Source organism: Elephas maximus, chromosome 25, assembly GCF_024166365.1.
Source record: "Elephas maximus indicus isolate mEleMax1 chromosome 25, mEleMax1 primary haplotype, whole genome shotgun sequence".
Lineage (NCBI taxonomy): Eukaryota > Metazoa > Chordata > Mammalia > Proboscidea > Elephantidae > Elephas > Elephas maximus.
Window position 1 is genome coordinate 22,628,956 of NC_064843.1, and position 19,660 is coordinate 22,648,615.

General features: G+C 48.9%; 1 protein-coding gene across 1 annotated transcript in view; it reads left to right on the plus strand.

Moving 5' to 3' along the window:
* The first annotated feature begins 752 nt into the window (after positions 1-752).
* The window catches only part of SLC13A3 (solute carrier family 13 member 3), an 85,176-nt gene continuing 66,268 nt past the window's right edge, over positions 753-19,660 (plus strand). The window contains 1 exon segment of the mRNA XM_049869198.1: positions 753-877. Within this exon segment, the coding sequence (XP_049725155.1) occupies positions 767-877 (111 nt within the window). The 5' untranslated portion in view covers positions 753-766.

Sequence of the window (19,660 nt, forward strand, 5' to 3'; positions counted from 1 at the left end):
GGAGGAAGACCCTCAGTGAGATGGGTTGATACATAGTGGCTGCAACAATGGGCTCAAACATAGGAATGATTGTGAGGATGACCCAGGACAGGCAGTGTTTTGTTCTCTCGTACATAGGCTTGCTATGAGTTGGAACAGACTCAACGGCACCTAACAACAATGATAATAATTACCTGTTAATGGGTTGCCAACAAGTCCATTCTAACTCATAGCGACCCTATAGGACAGAGCAGGACCCCATAAGGTTTCCAAGGCTGTAATCTTTAGGAAGCCAACTGTCACGTCTTTCTCCCCTTAGGGACTGGTGGGTTGGAACTTGCAACCTTTCAGGTAGCAGCTGAGGGCTTAACCATTTCGCCACCAGGGCGCCTTTATAATAATAATAAACCAAACCCCTTGCCAATGAGTCGACTCAGACCCTATAAATACTTTAATCCTCACATTGTCATTATCACCCATTTTACAGGCTACGAGAAAGGTTAAGCCAGTTGCCCGAGGCCGCACAGCTGGGCAGCCGCGATGCTTAAACCCCGGGTCACGCCGCCTTCGGGCGTGCAGTCCCGGTTCCTCAGTTCCTGTTCCTAACTTTTTCCCAACTTTGCCGGGAACTCGTCCACCTAGTCCCGGGGGCTCAGGCACCACCCTTTTCCCCCGGGAGGAGTAGAGAGAGGGCGGGTCCCCAAGCGCAGTTCCCTCCCCACACCCTCCCCTGGGCTTTAAGCCGGCGTCCGAGCCAGGCGCCGGGCAGTCCCGGGCGCTCAGGCTGATGGCGGTGCTGACGGCAGTGGCCAAGAAGGTATGGAGCGTGCGGCGGCTGCTGGTGCTGCTGCTCACGCCGCTCGTGCTGCTGCCGGTGGTCTTCGCCCTCCCGCCCAAGGTAATGCCTCCATTGCCTCCGCGCCCCCGTCCCACCCCTTCGGCGGCCCGCCACCTGCAGGACCCTGTCCTCCCCAGCCTCTGGAGCGAGAGACCACTGAGGCCCCAGTCTATCAGTTTTATCAGACCTCCTCTACCCTCTCCCCCTCATCTCAGCTGCGCCTTGGAGCCTGAGTCCCACTCGGCCTTCTGGATCTTCTCACTTCTACTGGAAATATTTCTCTTTATTGACTTCTGTGTGCTTGGCACTGTGCTGTGCATTTTGCTAGACAGTCACAGTGAAGGCTAAAGAGTGCCAAGCTGTGTGACCTGGGGCAGGTTACTTAACCTCTCTGAACTTAAGTTTACTCATATGTAAAAGTGGGAGAAATGACAGCGTCACACCCTAGAGTTGTGGGTACTTAAATGAGGCAATATATGTAAATCTCTTAGAACTGTGCCTGGTACACCTTAAGTACTTGATACACATTGGCTGGTTTTATTCTGCATCAGGCCCTTAATATGATGGGGACCTCAAGATTTAATGAGCGGTTTACTAGGGGAAGGTGCAGGGCTAAACTTTGTCTTACACACATCCATTTACTTAATCTGTTCAATGACCCTCAGGGAGAGGGCTATGTACCCCATTATCCTGAGAGAAAACTGAGGCTCAGAGAGGTACCATGACTTGCTCAGAGTCATATAGCAAGTGGCTTAGTGGAGGTTTGATCCCTGATCTGTCAGAATCCAGAACCCAAGCTGTTTCCAGACTCCCAAGGAAAGTAATCCCTCAAAGAATCCAACGTGGTAAGTCGAGGTCAGGAATGTCATTACAAAAATAACACAGATGGGGCTGGAAGCAGGTGGTGCTTCAGGTCCCTGTGGCACCCCTCTGCCCAGACCTTACTGGATACCAGGGTAGGGCGGTAGGCACCTGCAGGAAGAGACAGCCGAACCACTTTAACAAAAGGAAAGAAGATGTGATTTAGTGATACATTACCCAGCACCCCCCAGCTGAGACAGGGAAAATGCGAGAGGTGTTAAGAGAGGGCTGTCTGGAGGAAGAGACCCTCCTTGAGCACAGGGAATGGGGAGGATGTGGAGACACAGCGCCAATACACAAACAAGTTCTTTAGTGTGGAATTTATTTAAGCTATTCGCCTTCCTTGACATGGAAGAAAATAAACAATAAATGCTGGAATACGGATTGTTGTTAGCTGCCGTCAAGTCGGATCCAAACTCATGGTGACCCTATGCACAACGGAATGAAATGCTGCTTAGTTCTGTGCCATCGCCATGTTTGGGTTGTGAATTCAGTCACTCAAAAACCAGCCCATCCTAGAAACCCTGAGAGTATGGCCCCCAGACACCCTTTCAGCTCAGTAATGAAGTCACTCCTGAGGTTCACCCTTCAGCCAGACTGGACAGGCCCATAAAACAAAACGAGACTAAAGGGGCACAGCAGCCTAGGGTCAAGGATTAGAAGGCAGGAGGGAACAGGAAAACTGGTAATAGGGAACCCAAGGTTGAGAGAGAGAGAGAGAGTGTCGTCATGTCGTGGGATTGTTAACCAAGGTCATAAAATAATATGTGTACCAACTGTTTGAGATACTAGTTTTCTCTGTAAACCTTCATCTAAAGTACAATACAAAATAAAATAAAATGAAAAAAAATTACCCCCAATCAAAAAACAAACACAAAGAAAAACCAGCCCATCGTGGGCCATTAGCTGATCCCAGGGCCTTGGGCCAGTCTCCTTTGGGTTTCACTTTCTTTCCTTGTCTGTATAATGGGGCTGTCACCGGTGCTAGATTCTTGGGATTGATGTGAAGGGCTGAGGCAAGGAAGACCCTAGCTTCGTGAAGCGTCAGTGGTGGAAGAGTGGGTAGATGAGCCTTGACTGATGACTGATGTCTATAAGGCCCCGGATGGAGCTCTGGGGAAGAAGAGATGAAACACACAGGGGCTCTGTCCTCACAGGGAGGGACGTCTGACAGCTTCTCTCTGCTCTGCCTTGTAGGAAGTTCTGTGAACCCCAGGGCAGATCCAAGTATTATGGTGCCTGAAGTATACACTATTTAGGGGACTATCTTTAAGAAAAAGAATACAGATTTACAAATACAAAATTCAGTACAGGACTTGGGAGGGACTCGGGAGTTTAAGCGTCATTAGCTTCACAGTGAATTGTGTATGAACCCCAGGAGTGATGTCTGTAACCCCCTGTGATTGCAGTAAGCCCGATTTTAAAAAAGGAAGAAAGAAACCAGTTGCCCTGGGGTAGATTCTGACTCATAGCGACCCCATGTGTTTCAGAGTAGAACTGTGCTCCGTAAGGTTTTCTTGGCTGTGACCAGGCAATCACCAGGCCTTTCTTTCCAAGTGACTCTGAACCGCCAACCTTTCAGTTAGTATCTGAGTGCTCAACTGTTTGTACCATACAGGGACTCCAAGCCTGATAAGTATGGTGTTTTATTGAATGTTTCCTATGCGCCAGGCACCGTACTAAGACCTTCTTGGGCATTGTCTTATAACCTAAAACCTGTGAATGCCAGAACCTGTGGAAGGCAGAAACCTGTCAGAGAAGGAAAATGCAAATATTTTCCACTAAAACGAGTGACAGAAAAGTGGTAAGACTGCACCCTGTCAAAGGCGGAAAACTGAGAAGACCCAGAAAAACAAGGCAGTCTTGTCGAGTTCCGGCTCTCACAAGTTTCACTGTATCACCTCCACAAGAACTGAAGAGGCAGCTGCCACTAGCATCCCTCTTTGACAGGTGAGGAAATGGAAGCTCAGAGAAGTTAGGTGACTTGCCCAAGGTCACACAGCTGGTATGAACGCAGAATGCAGAGTCTACGCTTTTAACCACTGTGCTTACAATCCGTCCATAGTTATAATTCAGTAAGAGCCACTTCTTGTTCCCTCTTGTTCTCTGGTGGGGGCCCTTAGAGAGGCCCTAGATGTCACTGGCTCTTTAAGTGGTTGATAAACCAGGGCTTCTCAGGAGGTAGGCTCTGCTGCTTAAAAACCTGTTGCCATTGAGTCAGTTCTGACTCTTGGTGACCCCAAGTGTTTCAGAGTAGAACTGTGCTCCATAGAAGTTTTCAATGACTGATCGTTACAGAAGCAGGTTGTTAGTCCAGTCTTCCTTAGCAATGCTAAGTAGAAAATCTGGGGCCACCAGTACAGCTGGTTCTGTACATAGGGGTTCCCAAAAGCTTTTGCAAATTTTCCGGATATCAGCTCAGGAAGGATGTTTAAGATGCTTGGGCACTCGCCATTGGCCATGTGGCCTGGAGTGAGGGATTCCCCTTTTTGGGTCCCGGTTTCCTGGCTTGATGGTGTCTGAACAAGAGCGCTGTGGCTCTGCTGTTCCTGGAGTCTGTGTGGCTGAGAGGATTGGCTCTCGGTCACCTGTCCCCTGTGGCTGGTGAGCTGACCCCAGGGGCGGATGATCCAATACGCAGGGCAAGCACGGTGCTTACCAGATCATCTGAAGTGGACAATTTCACGTTTTTCACCTCATCAAAGATTCTGCTCTAGGTATGGCTGGCATAGGTCTCTCTCCCAAACCCACAGCACCTTCCTACAGAATCAAAGCTTCTTTTGAAACGTACAGCCCCTGATGGGGGCAGATGTCCCAGGAAGCAAGGTAAACACAGGTTTACACGTGCTTATTTACTAATCCGTAATGAACAATTTCACATGTGTTTCTAAGAGACATGGTGAAACCCATCTGAAATTGTTCACTACAGATTAGTAAGTAAACACAAGTAAGCTCGTGCTGTACTTTGCTTACTGGGTAATCTGGCCCCAGGGAGGCTGGGGGCAATCTGCGGGGGTGAGAGGGGAGGGAATTTTTACATTATGTCCTCCTGGCTCAGGAATGCTGCCAGCAGGGATGGTAAGGAATGGGATGTAGTTCTGGAATGCAGCAATTGCAATTTCCAGTGTCACTGGGGATCCCAGCTCTTTCTACAGAGTGCCAGAGGCTGGGGAAGTCAGGATGCTGCCAGAGGGACTGTCCCCAAGTTTTCCAAATAGCCATCCTGGGAGATGGAGGCTTGGGAGCGGCCTTGGGTAGCTAATGGGGACAGGACGGACCTGTTAAAGCAGGGCTGCAAACAAGCACCAGCCCCATGCATTTACAGAGAAGTCTGGCCCACTTTCCTGCCTTGGGCTCACTGAGAGCAGCTTCAGCTAAATTGGCCCTCTGGCCAAGACGACTTCTTAGAGCGGCACTCACAGGATGTGTTGACAAGGAGTTTGGAGGCGCCCTGAGCAGAGCTGCTGCAGAGTGTTGTGCAGGCTGTTGACTGCACAAGAGACCTTGAGGAGCCAGGCGAGACTGAAGCAACCTGCAGTTTACATGCCAATCTGTGCCCCCCTTCCCCTCCCCCAGCAGGGCTGGATCCACCAGAAGGAAGGGCCTCTCTTTCTAATTAGCACTGAGGTGTTACATAGGCTAGCCGCAGACCTAGTCCTGGTTTGGCAGATCTTCTGAGAGATGCTCAGAGTCCCACTTTCTTGCATGTGTCTAATCGTTGAGGTGAGAGGTTAGAGGGGACATTTAAATGGATGACCAGGAAAATGTCCATTCCATTCTCCGTGTTGAGGCTTTGGAATCAGAACCGGATTCTCATTCCACCAACTTGCTCTATGACCTTGGACAAGTCACTTCTCTGGACCTCAGTTTCTTTATTTAAAAAATGGCAACAATAATATCCTCCTCCCTGGGTGGTTCTTTGGGCTCAGTGAAATCATAGATCGTGCCTGCACCATAAATTCCTGCTTTTTCATTCAACGCTCAAGGGACATATTAGCTTTCCCATTTTGCAGATGAGGAAACTGAAGCTCAGAGAAGTTAAATGGTGGAAAGAACACGGGCCTTAGAGTTAGTCAGATCTGGGTTTGGGTCTTGGATCTGACATGGTGGGCAGAGCAGCCTGGGCTGGAGACTTAGCATCTCTGAGCCTCGGTTATGGATGGTTTATTCGAAGGTATGGGAATTGCCCAGGGTGGTGTCCCGCATATAATGGGGGTGTATGATAATAAAAGCACATTTACCATGTGCTGTTTTAAGTACCTTCCACATTTTAGCTTATTTACTCTTCACATCTTCAGCCTTATGAAGTAGGAACTATGGTTAGCTCCATTTTTACAGATGGAGGAAAGTAAGACACACAGAAGTTAAGTGAAGTTCCTAAAGTCACACAGCTACTAAATATTTCGTTCACTTCTTTTCCCTTCTTGATTCTGGATTTGAGGAGACAGGGTGGCCAGGATTCGGAGAGGCCCCTTGAGTCTTTCCCTAATATGGGCTTCCCAGAAGAAAAAAATATATGTGATTCCATCTATGTGGATCCAGCACCTTCTCTGGCCAGATACTGCCTAGTGCTTTTAATTTGCATTATCTCATTGAACCCCAGAGAGCTTGGACAGGGAATTTGTTCACCCAACCCATTGCTGTGGAGTTGATTCTGACTCATAGTGACCCTATAGGACAGGGTAGAACTGCCCCACAGGGTTTCTAAGGCTGTAATTTTTTACAGAAGCAGACTGCCATATCTTTCTCCCACAGAGCCGCTGCTGGATTTGAACCACTGACCTTTTGGTTAGCAGCTGAGTGCTTAATCACTGCACCATCAGGCCCCCCAGAATGGGGTAGGGTCTGATCTTGTTTTCATCATCCTAAAACCATTCATGTCATTTTTTGTCAGATCTCTGTGCCACTCAGTACTATTTACTTAATTACATACCTTTTCCTTACTCATTTTTTAAATATTAATGCTTTAACTCCCCCCCCCCCCCCGCCCCGCCTTTTTTAACTTAAACACGTTGACTTAAAAACGAAATTTTATGCTGGTGCCATGTATGGAAAATGAGGGTCACGAATGATTAATAGAGGAAAAGTATAGCGATCAACAAAATATCCAACGTTGCTTAATTCTGGCTATATACTGCTTACCGCCTGCTTGAAGCCGAGGGCCTGAAACTGCCCTCTGTTACGAAGGGAGGGAAATGGTCAAGGAAGGCGCTGAAGACAAGCTAGTACCAAACTGAGGCTTTCTTTTGGAAGCAATCAATAGGAGGGAAGACTCAGAAAGGGAGAAACCTCAGTGTTCTTTATTGTCCTTCTGTGTATGACCCAGAGTCTTCTGAAAGTGGCCTCTTCTACCTCAAGAAATGTTGGACTTGTAGCCTGGATATGCACCTTGGCTAGGGATGTACTAGGTTGGCTGCTAGTCCTGGCTCCTCCTTACAGGCTGAGATGTCGGGCAGGTCCTTCCCACGCAGAGCCTCGGTTTACCCATCTGTAAAGTGAGGGGACTACGTAGATGACCTTCCTCCAGCCATAACACTTGGGCTATTAAATAAAAGAAGTCTCCTGGTATTTGATAGGCTGATGTCCTAATGTCCCCCAAAGATGTTGACACTCCAATCCCTGGGACCTATGAGTGTTACCTTGTATGGCAAAGGGACATTGCAGATATGATTAAGTTAAGGACTTGAAATGAGGTGGTTATCCTGCATTGTCTCCGTGGGCCTGATGTAATCACAAGGATCCTTATAAAAGAGGGATGCGGGAGGAGGCAGAGTCAGAAGGCAATGTGATGACAGAAGCAGCTGGAAAGAAGCAATGTGATGTGGGGCCACGAGCCAAAGAATGCAGGTGGCCTGTAGAAGCTGCGAAAGGAGTGGAACAGCTTCTCCCTGAGAGCCTCCAGGAGTAGCCAGCCTTGACTTTAGCACAGTGAAAATGACTTTGTACTTGTGACCTCCAGAATGGTAAGACAACAAGTGTTTTTTTTTTAATAGTACTTTATTGTGTTGAAGGTGACGTTTACACAGTAAATGAGGTTCCCATTTAACAATTTCTACACAAATTAGTCAGTGATATTGTTTACATTTTTCACAATGTGTCATTCTCATTCATCCCATTCTGGTTGTACCATTTCTAGTACTCTAGTTTCCCTGCCCCCTTACCTTCTCTTCTTTGCTTTATTTTATTTAAAAAATCACATTCATGAGACCAGATGGTCAAAAATTACCATTTTTGACCATTTGGTCTCATATAGATGATTTTTAAAAGGAGCTCATTACTCATAGGTAATATTCTTTATTTTACGGGCCAAACTGTTATTTAGCTAAAATGTGGCCTCAAGGGATAATCTCAGTTTAAGGCTTAAGGGGTATCTCAGGGTGATAGTCTCAGGGCATCCTCTAATCTCAACTGCTCTAACAAGTCTGGACTTTTTAAGAATTTGAGTTCTGTTCCACATTTTTCTCCCATTCTCTCAGGATCCATCTATTGTGGCCCTGATCAGAACAGTCATCAGTGGTAGCCGGGTACCATCTAGTTCTTCTGGTCTCAGGATAGATGAAGCCATGGTTCATGTAGACTGTTAGTCCCGTAGACTGTTTTCTTCTTTGAGTCTTTGGTTTCCTTCTTTCACTTTTATTCCGGACTAGTACAGATCAATAGCTGTATCTTAGATGGCTGCTTGCAAGCCCAAGTGAAGAAATTTTGTTGTTTTAAGCCACTAAATTGGAGGTGGTTTGTTACAGCAGTGATAGGAAATGAATAGACAGCAGTACTGCCACACTGGGTCAGGTCTCCCAGGAAGGGCTTGGGAGGCTTAGCCGCATATCTGCCTCTGAATTCTGACACAGTAATTGTCCACGATTCACAGATGTGCCCTGTCACATGGGCCTCTAGTTCCTGAGATACAAAGCCTCCTGAGTGTGGCCCTGTCCTGGCTTGAAGATGTTGACCCAGTTCACTCTGGAAACCATCAGAGGCTAATTCAAAAGCTGAGGTGGGGCCTGTGGGGAAGGTCCAGGGACAGGGACAGGAGGAAATGGTAGGAGCAAAAGCCCAGAGGTAGGAATAGTCTTGAACAGAAGGAGGAAAGAGTCTGTCTTCTCAACTCTTTAGACGCAGACTTCTTGTGCACACTGACTCAGGAGGGCAGAAATCAGTGAAAGCAGCCACTGATGGGGCACCTGCTAAGTGCCGTCTGTGGTGCTGGGTGCTTTACATATATTTGTAGCCAATCCTTACAAAATCCCTAGATAGCAGCCCAAGAGGGAGCAACCAACGGTCAGAGCAGTGGAGTGACCTACGCAGTCAAGGTCACCCTGCTGGTAAGTGGAATGTAACATGAAATCCATACTCCTGGCTGTGGCCGGTCCACCAGTCCCACTTTATCTCTCACATAGTTCTCTCTCACTGTGCGCCAGCCTCATTGGCTTCTCTTGGTTCTTCAAACCTCCCAGGCTTGTTTCTGCCTCAGGGCCTTTGCACTTGCTATTCACATTTCCTGGAATGCTCTTGCCTCTGATCTTCCACAGCTGGATCCTTTTGGTCATTCAGGTCTTAATGTCAATGCCACCTCCTCTGAGAAGTCCTCCTTGATTATTCTTTCTTAAGTACACTTGTCCTTCTCACCCTGCAAGTTGCTCTCTAAAACAGCTTCCTGTTTTATTTCCTCCAAGACATTTATCCCAATCAGAAAGGATCATTTATTTGTTCAGTGTTGGTCTCCCTGGCTAGGCTGTGAGCTCTGTAAGGGCAGGGCCCATGTCTATCTTGCTCTCTGCAGCAACCCCAGTGCCTACAGCAATGGCTGGCACAGAGTAGGTACTCAGTAAACAAACGTGGAATGCCTGGATTTGAATTTGAACCCAGGTCTCTCTGACTTTAGGGCTTGTGCACTAAGACCCCAGACTGCTTTCCAATCGTGGAATGTTTGAGCTGGAATCAGGATGCCCACGCTTTTGCTTTTCAGGGAGAAAGACCTAGGCCCAGAGGGGGTATGGAGGGACTTCCCAGCCTCTCCCAGCTAGCTGGTCACAGAACCCTTATCTGTCCCATGTGAGTGCTCTCTCTGCACACCAGATTTGCCCATTGCCCCATCCAGCAGTGGGCACCCAGACCTCTGGGCCTCAAAGCCTTTCCTCTGAGGCCCAGCCAACTTTCCGCTTTCCCGGTGCTCCTGCCAGGTGTGTAAACAGGCCTTGTGATTCTTGGGGATGCGGCGGGGAGCAAGATCACATTTCCTGACCCAGCCGAACAGGACAGTGCCCTCTGGACTGAGAGCAGCTGGAGAGCTGCTTTTCTGGCATCCCCCATCCCCCCGACCTTGAAGACACAAAGTCGACACCTCTCTAGGGCCTGGAACAAGTCACAAGCATATGCCCGAATCATTCTCTCTTCAGCAGAGATACATCAGGGGACGTGGGAAGACACACGCATAAGGCCACACCATTTCCTAGCAAGTCATTTCCCTCCCCTGAGCCTCGAGTTCCTCACCTGCAAAATGGGCATAATGAGACCCGCCTGCTGGGAAGATGAGCCGATTAGAAAGAAGTAGGTGCTCAATGAAGGGCTGTTGCTATTGCCTGCAAGATAGGGATACCAGGCTCTCTGCTCTACTTGTCTCTGGAGATCACATGGAGAGGGGCAGCCAATGGGAATGAGCCTATAGGTGGGGGTCACCAATACACAGAGCATAAGAAGGAACCCCAGCTGGTAAAGACACTGGAAAAGGGGTAGGGAGGCCAGCACGCCAGCCCTGGTGTGTTTCCTTTCCTAGTTCCCTTTGCTCTGCTGTCCTGCGGGGACCTTGTCAGCAGTCTGAACTGAGAGAGGAATTTGATTTCAACAGTGTTAAGCTCCCCTACAGGAAAGTGCTGGCCTCTAGGAGGCTGCAGGGAGAGAATTCAAGTTTGTCGAGATCTTGGGCCACCTGCCTCTTTTCTGCCCTTTCCTTCAGTCTCCAAAAGTCTTTGTGAAAGCCATGGCCAACCTCTCTGTAGCACCTACTAAGTGCCAGGCAAAGTCTTAACGTACTTTACGTGTACAGCACTTGTTAGCTTATTTACTGCTCATCACGGCAGGTGCTGTTACTCTCCCCACTCACAGATGAGGAAACTGAAGCACAGAGTGGTTCAGTCATTTGACCAGGTCACACAGCTCTGAAGTGGTAGAGCGGTGATTCGAACCCTGGTACTCTGGCTCCAGGGCCTGTGCTTATATCCGTGCTGCGTGACGCAGGGGTGATGGACCCATTTTTTGGAGGAGGGGGCCGAGACTCAGAGGGTTGAAACCACTTGCCCAGCATCTCACAGCTAGTGAGTTAGTAGGGGTCCTGGGATTTGAGCCTTGGTCTGTTTGTTGAAAGCCTAGGTTCTTCACAGTTGGTGAAGGCAAAGGAGAGACAGAGAGGTTGTGCTGGATGGGATAGAAGGAAATCAAGGAAAGCTTCCTAGAGGGGATACATGTCACTCAGACACTTTAAATAGACATTTGGAAGTCTGGCGGAGCTCTCCGGAGGCTGAGCATGGTGGGTAGGAGCTGGGGCTTGGCAGCTTGGGTTCAAATCCTGGCTTTTTAACAAGCCGTGTGATTTTGGACTAGTTATTTAACTTCTCTGTGCCTCAGTGTTTTCTTCACCAGGAAAGGGGTATGATGATAATAGTGCCTCACACTGTTGGTAAGATGATGCTCATAAAGTACTCAAAACATGTTGGCTACCTTCATGGGCAAAGCACCTACTGTATTTCAGGTCCTGGAGGAAATGCTTCAGATCAGTGGTTCTCAAGCAAGCCTGTCCTCAGAGGACACTGGGCAATGTCTGGAGGCGTTTTGGGGTGTCATGACTGGGAGGGATGCTATTGGCACCTAGTGGTAAGGCCATGGATGCTGTTAAACACTCTACAACACACAGGGTAGCCTCCACAAGAGAATTTTCTGGAGCCACATGTCAGTAGTATCAAGGTTGAGAGCCTGCCCTAAATGCATTCATTCCTTTGATCTTCCCAGTAAGCCTGTGAGGCAGCACTATGAGGAATCCCATTTTGCCAGTAAGGACAGCAAAGCCCAGAGAGGTGAATGACTTGTCTGTGGGCACACAGCTTGGCCACAGAGGGCCTTGCAGGACTGAGAGGACTTGAAAATGGAGTGTTCCAGGCAACACAAAGGTGGTTACCTTTGGTCCCTCAGCCCTGCTCATAGCCCAACTCTAGGCTCTGCTGGACTGAGCTGACTGGGCCCCTCTGCCCTCTTGGCTCCCAGTGGGCTGAGAGTGGCTGCCTCCCTTTTGTTGGGAGAAATAACAAGAGAAGCCTTTGTTGGCCGCCACCCACAGCCCCACTTGTTCCCTGTGGCCTTTTGACATGCTGCGTGCACCAATTTCTCCTGATAAGCCGCTTTCCTGCAGGCTCTGGAGGCCTGGGGTGAGGGGCCCTCAAGGAAAATTCTGATGTCTCTAAGGTATGGCAGATATGGCAGGTGTCCGGGTACCACTTGAAGGAAGGGCGCCACCAAGCAGTTAAAACTAATACTTTCATATTTGCGTGCCCCCATGGGTCAAGGCAAACTGTGCGATCTTGCTCTGCTGAGAAGAAAAAGAAGAAACTGAAAAGAAAAAAAAAATGACTGAGCACATCACAGACCAATGTTCATCACTGAAAGCAAGGAAGGTGTACCTGTCATTTTCATGTAGTGCCATAATAGGTTAAGGAAAAGATTAATGAGCTTGACCTGGATTTTTGAGCGATATTATGGTACAGTTATCTAAAAGATGGTGTCAGATGTTTGGATAGGGGTGCAGAGGCATAGTGGCAGGCAGGCAGAAGGGGGCACTTGCCCCAGGGCACAAGTCCAAGGGAGCACCAGAAGAGGCGTGGAATGACATTTCGAGGCTCCACAAATGTAAGAGGCACCTGACTAAGGCAGCCGTCCAGGAGAGGGGAAGGCATTTCTGCTGAGTGTTGCCACTTTTAGCGTCTGTTCATCTTCAAATTAGAGGGAGGGGCGCAATTTAAAGATTGCCCCTGCATGCTATTTACCCTCTGTGGCTCCCCAGGGCACAATTTCAGTGCTTGCCAATAGACACTGTTTTCCATAGGTATGCCTCTGCCAGATTTCCCTGGAACGGGCTGGAATCCAGTCAGCAAAACCTCTGATAGCTCCCCAAACAGGGCCTTTTACAGGCACAGAGTCCAAGAACAGACGTGTAGATGATTTATCGAGATGTATGGCCTGAGGACGGTGGGGTGGGTTCTGCAGATGTCTGGGACTAGAACCCTGGAGTGTCCAGGACTGAGGGAGCCTGGCAGAGGCCTGATGTGGTACCTTGCCATGGCCCGGCTCTTGCCTCTGCCTGGGAGGGGTGCAGGAGACTAAGGCCCATTCTAAGAGGGCCTTCTCACCCCCACAAATGGGCGGTCAACCTGGGAGACCTGCTGGCTCTGTTTCCTGCACCTGCTGTTTTTCTTGTTCTGGGAACCCCTTCAGGCCTTGGCTTTCCTCCTCTCAAAAAAGGGCTGCCTCCCCTGGCCTGGTGCGTCCCCCAGAGTTACTTTCTCGGGGGCAGTATTGTGAGGGTATGGATTCTAGCACCAAATTCCGGGACTTCATTCTTGCTCTCCCACTTCTTGGCTGTGTGACTTCAGGCAAGTTACTTAGCCTCTCTGGGCCTCAGTTTCCTCCTCTGTAAAATGGGGATAATGATAGTACCTATCTCATGGCGGGGGGGGAGGGTCGTGAAGATTGATTCATATACCTGCTTTAGGTATATGAATCAATCTTCACGACCCTCCCCCCCCGCCATGAGATAGGTACTATCGTTATACCCATTTAAGGTACTCTTCCAGCTTCTACCCATTACTTAATTCCAAAACCACTTCCACATTGGCATCTGTTAGAGCAACACCCCAAACTCTCAGTACCAAACTATACCTTAGTTACCTAGTGCTGCGATAACAGAAATACCGCAAGTGGGTGGCTTTAACCAACCGAAGTTTATTCTCTCACAGTTCCAGCAGGTTCGAAGTCTGAATTCAGGGCGTCAGCTCCAGGGGAAGACATTCTCTCTCTGTGGGCTCTAGGGGAAGGTCCTCGTCGTTAATCTTCCCTTGGGCCTAGGAGTTTCTCAGTGCAGGGAGCCTGGATCCAAAGGATGAGCTCTTCTCCTGGCTGTTCTTGCTTGGTGGTACGAGGTCCCTCTCTCTCTGCTCGCTTCTCTCTCCTTTTATCTCTTGTAAGATAAAAGGTGATAAATGGAATAAACGTATGAAGGGAGCCCCGGTGGTGCAGTCATTAAGAGGTATATGAATATCTGACATGCAGTAGGTACAGTAAGTACAAGGTAAATGTTTGCTATCATTATTATTTGTATTTTCTGCATTCTGCTCAAGAAGTTCTTTGTAAGGGGTGGGGCTTGCTCCTGAATCCTCCTCACCTCCTCCGTTCCTCACTCTGGGGGTTCTCTGAGCCTCTTTTTCCTCACCTATAAAGTGGGATAGAGTTCATCTCCTAGAAGCTGCTGGAGATTAAATGAGATAGTGCTTGCTCAGAGAAAAGCCCAGTGAAATTTCCTTTGTTATTCTTATTCTTGGACCAGAGCCTAAAGCCCAGGGGCCTGAGAAATGAGGGATTGTGGGCAGTGGAGCTCTTGTCAAAAGGTGCCACAGTCAGGCCCCAGCTGCACGGGCCAGCTTACCCATCACTCACCGAGTTTCCCAACCATGCACCTCCAGGATGCCTGAGGCAGGGTCAGCTGGACCAAAGGAAGGATGAGATGATAGTAAACCATAGAGAACTGCAAATCTCAGTGCCCAAGAGGGGTTTGGCAAAGCAGTGGGAGCACAGGATGTGGGCTAGATGATCTGGGATGGGTCCCAGCTGACCAAGAACTTGCTCTGCAAGTTGCAACAAGGTACATCCCTCTCCAGCCTTGGTTTCTTCATCTGTCACATGGGTCTGCCTGCCACACAGGGCTGTGGACAGGAACCAGGGAAACCAAACACTTTGTAAACCAAAAAAAAAAAAAAACCAAGCATTATACAAACAATAAAGTGCAAATAGAGACCCTGCCCATCTTGGTTCCCAGTGTACCACCTATGCCTGGCACATAGTAGGTGCTTAAAAAGTCTGTCTTAAATGAGCATGGGATCAAAATGCATACTTCTTCGGTGTCCCCTGTGTGTCAGTCACTGCATACAGTGATTGACACATTCATTTAACAAATGTTGGACAGCTACTATGTGCTAGCTACTGTTCTAACCAAACTGTCATAAGCCCTTGCACTTGTGGAACTGGCACCACTGGGTAAGTTTGAAGCACCAACCTTTAGGTTAGTAGTTTAGAGCAAACCATTTGCACTACCCGGGGGCCTTTTTTGGGGGGGAGGGGCCTTTTCCAGATGGGGAGATATTCAAAAGCAAACACACAAGTACACCAGATGGCGATGCATGCTGGAGAGAAAAATAAAGCTGAGAAGGGGACGGGGAGTCAGGGACAGGGGGTAGTGGAATTGTAACGAGTCAGGATGGCTGCATTGAGAAGGGAATATTTGAACAAATAGCTGAAGGAGGTGAAGGAGTGAGCATTGAGCATAAAGGGAGGAAGAACATTCCAGCCAGAGGGAACAGCAAGTGCAAATGTCCTAGGGTGGGAGAGCATCATGGGTGTTCGAAAAACAGCAAGTGAGCTTCTTGGGTCCTCCTGACAGCCCTTCACAGGAGCCGTTATTATTCCCATTAGTCAGAGGAGGAAACTGAGGCCCAGAGCCAGGAGACTAAGCTGTGGTCCTTGGGTCACAAAATGACAGCTGAAGAGCCAACAGGGGATCCCTTCAGCCGGGATTGTACTTCAACCAGGGAAGGGCTCCCAATGATCCAGGAGGGGCTGCGGGGGGAGGGGGTGGATAAGCCTTGAGGGGGAGCTTTAGGTGTGCCATCCCTACCTCGATGTTGGGAGCTGAAGGACCCATTGGACACATGGCGAGACTGAGATCCAGAGAGGGGAAGGACATGCCAAGGTCACACAGTGAGTCAGCCCCTTTTCTGGGGCAATGTGTTCTGTTCTCCTAGAGTCAGGCCACTGGGGGCTCCTGGTTCAGCCACAGCCCCTGCCCCACCCCCACTGACCTGCTGGGTTCGTGAATGATTAGTGAGGCCAGGCAGCCTGGGGTGTGAGCGGACCCAGGAACACTTTTAATGAGTGCCTCCAAGGACTTCAAAAAGTCATAACACCTTCTAATGAGTCCAGGGGCTAATACCCCCCCGGAGGCTGAGGGGAGAGGTGAAGGCTGAGGGGGGAGGTAAAGGCTGAGGGGGGAGGTAAAGGCTGAGGGGGGAGGCGGCCTGACCTAGAGGTCTCCAGGAGCAAGCCACCCCCTCCACCCTCTCCTCTTTCCCCCACGTGTCTTGCAGATGGCCCCTAGCTGCTTCTCTGTGTATTTTGAGGGGGTGGGAGGAGGGAGCCCTGAGTTAAAAATCAGAGGCCAGACTCTGGGCTGCCTCAACTACTTCCCCCGGGCTCGTCCTGGGCTTGTCTCTAGCTTAACCCTCCACGCCTCAGTCTCCCCTTCTGGAAAGTGGGCACACTCAAATCAGCTGTGCTTATCCTCGGGGATGAACAGACCCCAAGATGCTGTAAAACTGCCTGCAAAAGCATTGATGAGGGTTTGTCCTTTCATTCCTCACCTGTCCTTTCATTTTCTCATCCAAGGTACTCCTATTATTATTATCCCAGACACGGACACACAGGTATGGGCCCCAAAAGGAAAGGAGTCCTCTTGTGGGCCCATCTTTCCAAGTGGAGACCTCATGTCATGCCAGGGTGACTCTTGGCTTTTGCATTGAGGATGTCTCTTGGGTTCTCTCTCGTCTTGCCAGGCTGGGTCCTTTCCCTAGACCTGCATGCGCCAAACCCCTTCCCTTTGGGGTTTTCTTCTGCGTGCCATTTAGAATCATCCCCAAACGGAACATCTGAAGTGTCTTACAGATCATGGGGGTGAAACTTCTGACTTAAAGATGGCAAGAAATGTACTCGAAGTAACAGCAAGTCAGTAGTAGATAACATTTTACACACACACACACACACACACACACACACACTGCCTGCTTTGTGCCATGCGTTTCTCCCAGCATTTTACCTGTATTAACTTATTTAATCCTTGCAACTCTAACTCTATGAGGTTGGAATTCTTGTCATCATTATTATCATCACTCCCATCTTACAGATGAGGAAACTGAGGTGGAAATTTAAGTCACTTGTTCTAGGAAGTGACAGAGGCAGGATTCAAACCCAGGCACTCTGGAGCTAGATGCCAAGCTTGTTGTAACCTGTAGGCTACTCTGCTTCTTACTCATGGGTCCGGATTGCAACCCTACCTCCTAGCTCCCTGTCCTTCGTCTCAGGAGCTAGCCATTTCCAGGCACCGTACCACTGTGGTAATTCTGGTGGGGCAGTCATTCCGTGTAGGCAGCGTGTTGCCCGAGATGCTGAGCCGTGATGCTTCAAACCTGCCTTGGTCTTGGCTGCTGCCTGGGCCTGCCTGGCCTCCTGTATGCCCAGCCCTGGCTGGGGGTGGGGTGGGTTGCCTAGGGTTTTAAGCATGACTTCTGCCTTGCTCGAATTCAATGTTCAGGGCTTCACACAGCCTTAGCTCTGGACATTCCTGGGGAGAGGGCACCACAGATGGCTGGCCCCAGACTTGCTCCCCGAAGGGTTGGCCAGCATCTCTCCTCCTGGCGTGGAGCCCCTAGTGCCCGCTGAGAGCCTGCTCACAGCTCAGTGCCCTGACAAAAATGCCTGCTGCGACACAGCAGGGAGACCAGCTTGGCGGGAAAGGATGGTGGTGGTGAATACAGTTTCCAGAAAGTTCCTCTCCCTAGGCTCGGGAGAACAGACCATTTCTCCTTCTTTCCTTTCCTGGGTGAAAAGGGGCAGGTTTGGGTGCAATGGGAAAAAAAAGTTTCCTTGTGTCTGCCTGGAAATCATTCCCCAGCTCAAAAATTAACCACCTGACAAGGCATTTTCTTTTTCTCTCTCTCACCACTGCATGGTTTGCCTGCAGACTTTAATCCCTGTGATAATTATTGGCTAAACCTTGAGAAAGTAGGATTTCTTCTGCTGGGGATTACAAGGCTTCCTGTGAGAAATCCAGCCCCTGCGCTGGATTTCAGTTGGGTTTGACTGGGTTGAGCTGGCACAAGTGAGACTGGGTTGGGGCTATGGCCAAGCATCTCCACCCCCTACCCTTGCTCTCAACCATGGCCACGGCTAGGGTGAGGCAAGTGAAACACCTAAGGAGCACAATTTAAGGAGGCGCTCATTGTCAGGGTCCTGCACTTGTTTGACTACTAGCCAGAAGGTTGGCAGTTAGAACCCACCCAGCAGTGCCTCGGAAGACAGGCCTGGTGATCTACTTCTGAAAGATCACAGCCTTGAAAATGTTATCGAGCAGTTCTACCCTGCAGACATGGAGTCTCCATGAGTCAAAATCAAATTGACTGCAACTGACAACAACAACAACAGACCCCGCCCTGCTCCCAACTCCTCTGTCTGATGAAACTCAGGGTGCTGCTGTCTTTCAGTGAAATATGACAAAACAGGACCTTAGCTTATACAGTCTACCCCTGGTTTGCTGTGTGACTTCAGGCAAGCCATTTTCCTTCTCTGTGCAACCATGTCCTCCATTGTACTAGGCGTTAGATCAGACCAGTGTTTCTTAACCTCAACGCTATTTACATTTGGGAACCCAGTCATGCTTTGTAGTAGGGGACTGTCCTGTGCAACTTAGGATGTTTGGCAGCATCCCTGGTCTCTGTCCACAAGAAGCCAGTAGCACCCTCCTCCCCCAGTCTTGACAACCAAAAATGTCTCCAACCAAATATCCCTGGGGGTGGGGTGGAGGAGGAGGGTGCAAAGTCACACCCTGTGGAGAACCATTGGATAAATGATCTCAGGTTTGTGAATACAACCAAACACTTCGAGGGACAGAGTAGAAGGGGCAGGGGTCTGGGGACCATGGTTTCAGGGGACATCTAGGTCATTTGGCATAACAAAGTTTATTAAGAAAATGTTCTGCATCCCACTTTGGTGAGTGGCATCTGGGGTCTTAAAAGCTAGCAAGTGGCCATCTAAGAAGCATCAATTGGTCCCAATCCACCTGGAGCAAAGGAGAATGAAGAACACCAAAGACACAAGGAAAATATTAGCCCAAGAGACAGAAAGGGCCACATAAACCAGAGACTCCATCAGCCTGAGACCAGAAGAACTAGCTGGTGCCCAGCTACCACCAATGACTGCCCTGACAGGGAACACATCAGAGAGTCCCTGATGGAAGAGGAGAAAAGTGGGGTGCAGAACTCAAATTCTAGTAAAAAGACCAGACTTAATGGTCTGACTGAGACTGGAGGGACCCTGGAAGACATGGCCCCTGGACTCTCTGTTAGCCCAAAACTAAAACCATTCCTGAAGCTAACTCTTCAGACAAAGATTAGACTGGACTATAAGACATAAAATGATACTCATGAAGAGTATGCTTCTTAGCTCAAATAGATACATTCGACTAAACAGGCAGCTCCTGTCTGGAGTTGAGATGAGAAGGGAGAAAGGGACAGGAGCTGGTTGAATGGACACAGGAAATCCAGGGTGGAAAGGAGGAGTATGCTGTCACAGTATAGGGAGAGCAGCTAGGGTCACGTAACAATGTGTGTATAAATTTTTGTATGAGAAACTAACTAGAATTGTAAACTTTCACTTAAAGCACAATTAAAAAAAAAGATCTCAGGTTTATTCTCACTGTCATATTTTAAGATTTTAGAACAGTATTTTTGAAGCCTGGCTTTAAGAAATTAAGCTTGTGTTATTAATAATAAAATAATATTAATACATGATTATTAACAATTAACACAACAGAACAGTAGCTCATATTTATTGAGTACTCAACATGCATCAATCACTGGGCCAATGGTTATCTTGTATTAAATAAATTATTCTCCAAGG